The 10,207-nt window shown below is 45.2% G+C and overlaps 1 protein-coding gene across 1 annotated transcript in view; it reads right to left on the bottom strand.

Moving 5' to 3' along the window:
* Window positions 1–838: 838 nt before the first annotated feature.
* The window catches only part of MRPS6 (mitochondrial ribosomal protein S6), a 71,660-nt gene continuing 62,291 nt past the window's right edge, over window positions 839–10,207 (bottom strand). The window contains exon 3 of the mRNA XM_030202173.1: window positions 839–2,046. Coding sequence (XP_030058033.1) covers window positions 1,863–2,046 — 184 coding nt within the window. The 3' untranslated portion in view covers window positions 839–1,862. The remainder of the gene's footprint in view (window positions 2,047–10,207) is intronic.

Raw genomic sequence — 10,207 nt, 5'->3', positions numbered from 1 at the left:
CTGCAGCAACCATAACATAATACAACTGACCCTCTCTGGTCAATAAGAGCAAGAAAAGGATATAGTAACTTATCTGTATAAAATTACATGCATTATATTCAGTGGGCTGACAAACAAAACCTAGATGAATATATAAATGTAGATGGATATTGTATACCTATAAAGTTATTTTGCAGCTGGCTAAATACTGCCTTTTTGTCTGTGGGATAAATCCTACATTAGCTCACCAGTACCACTATTACCATCCAGGGGCGTAGCCATGGGTGGGCCTGGACGGGCCCAGGCCCAGCCAGTTTCCCTCCAGGCCCGCCCAGCCAACATCTGCCCCGCCCTGGGTGTCAGCAGGTGGGGAGCACCTGTTGGCGCTGCAGTCCCCACCTGCCTACCAGCTCCATAATAGACGAGCAGACGACCTTCGTCTTCCATCCGGCACTGATCCTTTAAAAAAAAAAAAAAAACTTGGAGAAACGCCTCGCGCCTGCTGTGTGCTGCTGTAAAGCAAGCAGCAAATCGCTTCGTCGCGTCGGCCCTTCCTTCACTGTGTCCCGCCCTCTGATGTAACTTCCTATTTCTGCGAGGGCGGGACACAGTGAAGGAAGGGCCGACGTGACGAAGCGATTTGCTGCTTGCTTTACAGCAGCGCACAGCAGACGCGAGGCGTTTCTCCATTGTTTTTTTTATCGCTCGGTGCTGGGTGGAAGACAAGGGTCGTCTGCTCGTCGATCATGGAGCTGGTAGGCAGGTGGGGACTGGGTCATGCAGGGGGGCTCAGATGGGAATGTCAGGGTGGGGAGAGGTTCAGATTTATAGTATTTAACTTTTAAAGTTCATGATGGTGGTGGGGGGCAGGTGGAGAAGGGAAGAGGAAATGTATGCCCACCCAAAAATTACATTCTGGCTACGCCACTGTTACCATCAAAATCACCCTCATTTCCCACAGATTTATTTCATACAGAGGGTTTTCCAGCTTATTAAACAAAGTACCCAGATGAGCACAGTCATCAGGCAAGGCACCCCAAAAAGTGACCTTCCGGTGGAAAGAGGTAAAAGGCAGAATTCAGAGGCTGCACATAGGTGCAGAAAGCAGACTACTGTCATTAGGGATTCTGAACTCAAGGCAATCAAGTTGTCAGGATATCCAAAAAAATGAATCTGAATAAGATACATTTGCATATGCTGGAGAACACATACAAATATTTAGGGTGCCCTATAAAAGAGGCAGTGCATGCAATTTTCATATGGATATTCAATCTAGAGATCCTGAAAACCCAACTGGCGGGACCTGTCCAAGAAATGGGTTGCAAACCAATAGTCTAAACACAAGCAGCCTGAGCTTCCTAATTTAATTTTGCTTAAACAGTATTCTGCTCCTGACAGTGTGAGCAAGCTACTTGGACTTAATTCAACATTTATTTATTGCATTTGTATCCCACCTTTTCCCACCTATTTGTAGGCTCAAAGTGGCTTACAGAGTGTGGTTATGACATAATCATTTCATGTCAACAGGTACATTTCTTATAGTTTTGAATGTTGGTAGAGAACCCAACTAAGGAACATCAATGTTATCCAAAAGGGGATTCATGCTTTTGCAAACTAAGGTAAAGTAGCACAATCTGTCATGTTGTCTTGGAAATGTTTTGTAATTTTGTTTTTTTTTATTTTAACAGTTACATATACAAGAGGATTTTCTTTCCATGGTATCAACGTCCCAACTCCCAGCCCAGAATCTAATAAAAATAAAAAAAAGCAACCCCACACACATCAACTGTCAGCCACACAGAGGGTGCCCTGAACATCTGAATTGTTCGTGTAGCTTTAATTGTTGGCAGGGGACTTCAAATGGTTGCACGATCTATGGCCACTTATTTCCTTCTGCTGCGTAATTTGGCCTCATAGTCAGGCGGGCTCATCCCTGCACATTCCTCCAATTGCAAGTAGACTCTCTGCCTTATAAATGTAGGTCTGATCACATCAATATCACGATCCATATGGTCCATCATACTCGTAACAATATCTGCCGGGGCATCCAGGTCTAACAAAAAGTATCTATAAAAGAAAAAGGTACATTAGGTTTATTTGCAAACTGGTTATTCAGCCACATTATTATTATCCTAACCTAATAGAAAAGCAAACATTTTTATCAACAAAACCAGGATGTTCCCCTAGGTCCTTAGTATAGGGGGTGAAGTACTTCTGTGTACAAAAAAAAGAGAGAGACTTGGGGATGATTGTGTTTGATGATCTCAAGGTGACCAAACAGGTAGAAGAAGGCGATGGTCAAAGCCAGAAGGATGTTCAGGTCCACAGGGAGAAGAATGGCCAGCAAGAAAAGAGGTAAAAGTGCCCTTGTATAAGTCTCTGGTGAGGTCCCATTTAGAATAGTGTACAATTCTGCAGATCACACCTACGAAAAGATGTAAACAGCATGGAGCCGGTTCAGAGGGCGGCTACAAAACTGGTCAGTGGTCTCTTTCATAAAACATACAGGAACAAGGCTCTCAATATGTATACTTTGGAAGAAAGGCAGGAGAGGGGATATGATAGAGATATTTAAATACATCTGTGGCATTAATGTACAGGAGGTGAGCCTCTTTCAAATGAAACTCTGGAATGAGAGGGCATAGGATGAAGTTACGAGGTTATAGGCTCGGGAGTAATCTAAGGAAATACTTTTTCATGGAAAGGTTGGTGGACGCGTGGAATCGACTCCCGGTAGAGACGAGAACTATGTCTGAATTTAAGAAAGCTTGGCACAGGCACGTTAGATCTCTTAGGGAAAGGAGGAGATAGTGGTTGCTGTGGATGAGCCATTTCGCTCTTATCTGCCATCATGTTTCTACGTATCTATATAGAATCACACATGTCCACAAAATAAATATGGTGGAAAGATGAGATTGCTAAAAGATTTTGATAACAAGATCGTAAAGAGTATGTGGACCATAAAGTATTATCAGACAATAAAAAAAAAAAAAAGCAGAAAACCAGTGTCATGAATTATATGTATTAAGGTGAGAATTTCTTAAGGAATTCTGCCCGACACTGTTAACCAGCGTTCTGATCTAAGCAAAGGAGTAACGTGGTCTCTATGCTTTGCGTCCAAGATCAGCTTCACTACAGTGTTTTGGATCAGCTGAAGTATTTAAGATCAACCAACTGAAGTCCTTGAAATAGAGCATTACAGTAATCTAAATGCCCAAGAACTACTGAGTGGAGATTTTATTTTTTAATCAAAGCAAGATTTAACTGAATGTATCTTTTTCAATTTGAAAAAAAAAAAACATTTTAGAACTATTGAAATATTTGTTAGAAATTCAAACGTTATCAATGTAACTCCAAGAAGTTTTAATGTTTCTATACAGATTAGAAATTCTTTACCAATGGTCAAAGCAGTAGGTAAGGATTTGTCTGGGTTCCGGGAGAACATAGGAGTTTTCGTTTTCTCAGCATTGAGCTTTAATTTGTGTGTACCAGTGGCGTAGCCACAGGTGGGCCTGGGTGGGCCAGGGGCCACCCACTTAGGGCTCAGGCCCACCCAACAGTAGCACATATTTAGTGGTAGCTGGTGATGATCCCAAGCTCTGCCAGCTGAAGGCTTCCCCCTGATGGTAACGAAAACGCTACTCTCCACGATACCGGCACCTGCGCATGCTCAGTTTTCAGCGCATGCCTGCTGCAGACTGCCAAGGTGGAAAGAAGCATTTTCCCCGCCAGCTGAGATTTTGTTTTTGGTGGTGGGGGTGGGGGAGAACACTTGGTGCCCACCTAGTTCTTGCCTAGGCCCGCCTAAAATCTGTTTTCTGGCTATGCCCCTGGTGGGTACATGACCGTTTCACTATAGTGTTCACATTTAATATTTAAATCCTGAATGGAATGGGGGTAATGGTGGTTCTAGTATGCATAACAACTGGATATTATCAGAATATATAAATGATGTAATTCCTAATGTTTGAATCAGGGTGGCCAAAGGTAATAAAAAGATGTTAACTAAGGTTGGAGCTAACATAGAGCCTTATGAAACCTTACACGTGTAAGCAAATATATCAGATTGTGCGTCGTTCCACAGTACTTTCCAAGATTTTTTTTTTATTATTTTTGTTACATTTGTACCCCGCGCTATCCCACTCATGGCAGGCTCAATGCGGCTTACATGGGGCAATGGAGGGTTAAGTGACTTGCCCAGAGTCACAAGGAGCTGCCTGTGCCGGGAATTGAACTCAGCTCCTCAGTTGCCCAGGACCAAAGTCCACCACCCTAACCACTAGGCCACTCCTTCTCGAAGGCATGAGCAAAACCAACTCAAGGCAGTACCGTTAATACAGATATCATGAAGCGTATATCAAGTAAAAGCGAGTGGTCCACTAAATCAAAAAGCTGAAGAAAGATCCAGTAAAATCAGAGCAATTTTGTCTTGGTCTAGATTGGATATTTTAAAGGTAACCACTCCCAAAAGGGTGGTTTCTGTACAGCTCTGTCTCCAGAAACCTGTCTGATTGGGATGAAAAATGTTAGTGTGTTCAAGAAAGTTCAACAATTGATCTACAATAATAGATTCAGTCAACTTTGATATGAAAGTTAAGTTAGCTACGGGTGGGTCGATAGTTTGTAATATCTGAAGGGCTTTTCTTCGTTATCTTTTAGTGTAGGAGAAACAACAGCCAAGTTTCCAAGTCTGGGGCACCATACCTTGTACAAGACATGTTACTAAATCATGAATATATGGCACAAGTAATATAACCACTCTTTTTAATAGTGCGAGTGGGGCTGGATCATGGGGTGCTCTATATGGTTTAAGAGCTCTCAAAAACTTTTGTAAAACAGTGACCAAGGGAACATTAAAGGAGTTCAGCTGACTACAGATATTTATACTGGAGCACAATCCCCATGTGCCAGTGCTTAGTGACCTACTACTGTATGAAAGTGACTGGCTTTTTAGAAACAAGGAAACAAAAAAAAAAAAATGTACCTCCAGGGATCAGCCAGTGGCTTCCTGACACTAGCCTGTGGGAGTTCTACCTTCGAAACCTTACAAGATAAACCATGTTACCCCCTCTGCTGATAGAAAAGCACTGACTGTCTGAAGCAGGTCTTCTGGATGCTACCACCATGCACATTGGTGCTGGACTTTTGGGAACCTAAAAGTTCTAATAGTCCTCTCCCTACTTCTTTCCTCCTTGTCCTGCACAGTCTGGGGGAGACCAGGGCCCGTGCCTGCTTAACTGCTGTGGGGTCCTCAGCACCCCTGTCAAGGACAGCTCAAACCAGAGCCTTCAGCTGTCTTCCTTAACAGGCACCACCCAGGGCAGCTATCCCTTCTGCACTGAAGACCCCACTGCAGGAAGAAGGTGCAGGCCCCCTCTTCTCCCCTGGACTTTGGAGGCTAGTGCAGGGCAGGGAGGAAAGAAGTAGGGATGGACTTTTAGACACCACCATTTGGGTGCCCAAAAGTCAGCACCCATACGGCGGTGCCCGTATTGCAGCGCCCACAAGTCACACCCCCTGACTGCCGCTTCCTACAGGATCGATTTAAGAATTTGCTTTTGACTCACTGAACCTTTCATACAGGCTATCCTCTCTTTCATTAGCTGATCCCTCATTTTCCCTCTAATCTCTTCATTCTGAACACGGTAATCTACTGACTTTGTTTGCTCATGCCTTGACCCATCTTGAGGATAAGCAGTGTTCAGCTTACTACTGTTTAGCATTTTTTATAGAACTAGGGTTACCATATGTCCGGATTTACCTGGACATGTCCTCTTTTTGAGGGCATGTCCGGGCAACCGGGCGGGTTTTGCCAGCCTGCTCGTTTGTCCAGAAATCCAGACAAACGGGCAGGGTCGTGCCTAGGGTCTCCGGCGCCCCCCTGCAGTTGGCCCCGCCCCCCCAAAAACGATCGCTACACTACCCGCCCTCTTCTCCCCAGATCCTTTTCCTTTTTTTTTGTTTAAATTTACCTCTGTCCGGCGGCAGCGTAGCGTTAGTGAGAAGGAGGCGGTGCTCCCCCACCCCAACGTGTCAGTCTTCCCTTCGCTCAGTGTCCCGCCTTCTTCTGACGTCATTTCTGATGTCAGAAGAAGGCGGAACTGAGCGAAGGGAAGACTGACACGTCGGGCCGGGGGAGCGCCACCTCCTCACTAACGCTAAGCTGCCGCCGGACAGAGGTAAATTTAAACAAAAAAAGGAAAAGGATCTGGGGAGAAGAGGGCGGGTAGTGTAGCGATCGTTTTGGGGGGGGGCGGGGCCAACTGCAGGGGAGCGCCGGAGACCCTAGGCACGACCCTGCCCGTTTGTCTGGATTTCTGGACAAACGAGCGGGCTGGCAAAACCCGCCCGGTTGTCCGGACATGCCCTGGGGAGAAGAGGACGAGGTAAGCATGGTGCGGCGGGGCGCCCCACAGAGGATGGCGCCCTCCTGCCATGCTTACCTCACTTACCGTGTTGGTACAACCTCGCAAAACTTCAACTCTCGGCGGCCATTTTGAATTGGCGCCGAGGATCAGCAACAGGAAGGATGCATGGAGGGCAGCGCTCCGGGCAGGAAAGAGGGGGCTCTTTTCTGCCCCGAAGAGATCACTAGACCACCAGGGCAGTAGTAAGGTAAGGGGAAGGGGGTGACAGGGGGCAGAGCGAGGGTGTGACAGGGGGCAGGGTATGTGTCCTCCTCTTTGGGGGACAAAATATGGTAACCCTATATAGAACTCTAGTCCTACTTACTTACGATCCAAGCCTCATGCTAAATTTAAAGCTGATCTCACAACTTCTCCCCCTCTCATCTTCCCTCCATATTTAGCCCACAGGGGGTCGGCAAATGTAAAAGTGCTGACAGCTGCGCTACCCCAACGCTAACTTGATAGTGTTACAGAAATCTCACTGAATTTTCAGTGCCACTATCGGCTTAAGTAGTGTTGAAAATTCAAGGATGGCTAGCCAGCAAATTGTGATTTAACTGGGTAGGAGCCTCTCCTACCCAATTAAATCGTTCTGAACATCAATCCCTTCTTCCTTTATTCTGGTGTCTGTTGATCTTTGAGTTTTATGCACTGCTGGGGTCTGGGGACAAACCTGAGTGAGCTCACCTTTCCTCTCTTTCATTTATTGTTATTTCTTGTCAATGGCTCTGACATTTTCCTGGGGGAGGTATGCAAGTCCTGCATTAAAACAAGCTCAATTGATTTTCAGAACACTGTGTTCCGGAGCAGCAAGCTAAAACTGGAAGTAGACGAAGCAGCAAGGCCAAACATAGTACATCAGAGCATTTTAGAGGAACTTAGCAGAGCAGCCAGAACTTCTCTCTCACCTTGCCAGGTCGTCTTTGGAATCGGGCATAGATCGGGCAGAACAGAAATGAGCACAAAATTTCTCTTCACAAATCTGGAAGGAGGCAGCTTGAACTACAGGCCAGTTATTCTGGTCCTTTGTGGCGAGTAAACAGAATCACTGCTAAAACGGTGCAGTTTCTGGAATCCAGTGAATTACAGGATCTAAGGCAGCATGTTTTACTAGAAGGAGGCCTTGACGAACAAATCAATTCCTTTAACTTGGTGACCAGAGACTTGGATCTGGGGAGGATGTTAAATATGGTGTACCTGGATTTCAGCAAGGCTTTTGACATGTTTCTGCATAGGAGACTTATGAATAACGTAGTTTCCCTTAGGAATGGGGTCTACAGTGACTGAATGGGTTAAAAATGGGTTGAATAGGAGACAAAGGGTTAAGATAAATGGAGTTCACTCAATGGAAAGGGTCGTTACCTGTGGTCCTCAGTCCAGCTCTTTTCAAACATTTTCATAAGCAATAATGCAGATGGACTATTGCAGATGATACCAAAATCTACAACTGGGTTGACACCCTGTAAAATGTGAGGAATGGTCTGGTTTAATGGCAATAAATAAATAAAAATTAAGAGGTATGCATCTGACCTGCAAAAAAAATAATGGCAGCAGTAGAAAATAAGAGATGAAATGGGATCTGGAGGTGATCATATCTGATGATCTTAAGGTGTCCAAATGATTGAATAAGGTGACAGCAAAAGCTGGAAGAATGCTTGGGTACTGTGAAGAATAAGGGGCTGTCCTAGCCTGGGTAGGCCACTAGGTGGTGCTGTTCCCATAGCAATGGGGGGAAATGCTTATGCTTAGGATGAGTCACTAGAGGGAGCCAGTAGGGGAAGGTCCAGGTGGAGGTCGCTAGGACCTGGGAGAGTCCTGGGTTGGAAACAGATGAAGGTTGTTATGGGCTGGGTCCTGCCTGGAATTAGGGGGAAGAGCCTAAAGGGGTGTAGAAGCTAGTCACCCATTTGATACCTGCCTGAGTTTGGAAAGGAGAAGAGAAAGGAACTGGAGAGCTGGCAGCTGAGGAAAGAGGATTCCCTCAAGCTCACCCTGAGTGAAAAAAGGGCCCAGGATCTTGAGGTTGGAGTGTTCTGGATGCTAGGAAGAGACTGGCTGGAGTCCTGCTCGGGAGCCAGAGGCCAGTGAGGCCTGCTGGAGAGCGGGAGGAGAAGCCTCATCTTCACAGTACATAGTGAGAGGAGCAACTAGAAAAAGAAACGGGTGGTGTTACAATTTTCATGCAAATCTCTTACAAGACCTCATTTGGAGTATTTAAGTGCAATTCTAGAGACCACACTTTAAAGTGGAGTGGATTAGCGGCCTAGTGGTCAGGAGTTTCAAGTTTATTAACAGGCTTGATATACCGCTTTTGAGAAAAACTATCAAAGCAGTTCACATTGCAAAATCAATAACTAATAGTGAAGAATGAGAAAGGAACTACAATATAAACAGAAAAGGGGAAAGTAAAAGGCAGAAAGAGTCCTACAGGAGTGAGGCAGGGATCAAAGGCCTTGACAAAAAGGTAGGCCTTGAGTTGAGCTTTAGACGTGGACAAGGGCTAAAGCGCAGAATTCCATAAGAGGACCCATTTCACTAAATATACGAGTACACACAGAAGAAAGGTGGATATGACGAAGTGAGGAGACTTGAAGGAAATGCACTTGTGAGAAATGGAGCACGCTCGATGGAAAATAAGGTCTTTATTGAGATAAGTAAGGAGGTTGACCAGAGAGATAAATCTTATGAACCAAAAGATGCAATTTATAAGAGATTTGGAACGAAACTGGCAGCCAGTCAACGCTCTTCCTGAAGCAAAGAGATAACATGATCGAACCGAAAGCTCTAGAGAGAAGTCATATGGCCGCATTCTGGACCAGTTGTAGTCGTTGAATATTCTTCTTCCAGATTCCCTATAATAAAAGCATTACAGTAGTCAAGCCCTGAATGCACATAAGAACGTATAATGTACACAGTGCGGAAGTGGTGAATAGGCGGGGGACAAAATAGAGCATTTTTCAGCTTAAAAAAAACAAATTCGTATGACCCTGGAAATACAAGGGCGGAAGGTCAGCGATTCATCCAAGATGACACATACGACCCTTACTGAGGATACCATTGAAAGCAAGTTACCTGGTATGGTAATGGGGTAAAGTAGGGAATATGAATGCGAAAACAGGGTACCTGTACATTTGCTAAGGTTGAGGGTAAGTTTATTGGGTATGGAGCTAAGAGGCTATCTGGTCCAGTTTAGAATTAACGGCAGCAGGCTGTGAACCTGAGAGACCAGGGTCAGGGCCGCAGAGAGGGAGAGGCAGGGGAGCCAGATTCCCCTGGGCCCAGCCTCCAAGGTTTTGGGTTTTTTTTTTGCAGGTCCCATATTGTTGCCAGATGAAAGGACTGGGGAATTCTTAAAGCCACAAATAATGTTAAGAGTGTCTCCACATTTCTGGAGCTCGTTCCTGAAAGTTCAGGTAGTTCACTGAAATGGGAGAAAAAGTAGGCAAAGGTGATGTATCCGTGCTAGCGAGAAGGCAGCGTCACCCAGCCACAGTTTACAAGCTGCTTTCAATTAAACACAAAACAACAGAGGGCATCCATTATCCCATACAAACAGAGCCCTATTTCCCCGACTTTTGTCATTTTTCTGTGTATTCCAGTCTGCCCATCTAACTGCAGCTGTGTCAGGCCTGCTGGAGGAATGGTTGCTTGCTGAAAAGGAAATAATAATTTCATAACTGCTTCCTTTTGACTAAGTGCAGATGTAAAGTTTGAGCTGAGCATGGTGGCACTTCTGGTCTTTTGGCTAACCCTGCTGCCCGACCATGACCAAAGCAGGAGGAGTATGTAGGTTAAGCCTAAAACACATGAAAAAAAAAATG

This window comes from Microcaecilia unicolor, chromosome 4, assembly GCF_901765095.1.
Source record: "Microcaecilia unicolor chromosome 4, aMicUni1.1, whole genome shotgun sequence".
In the NCBI taxonomy this organism is placed as follows: domain Eukaryota; kingdom Metazoa; phylum Chordata; class Amphibia; order Gymnophiona; family Siphonopidae; genus Microcaecilia; species Microcaecilia unicolor.
The sequence above is the reverse complement of the archived record's forward strand: the minus strand, read 5'-3'. Positions and strand labels throughout refer to the sequence as shown.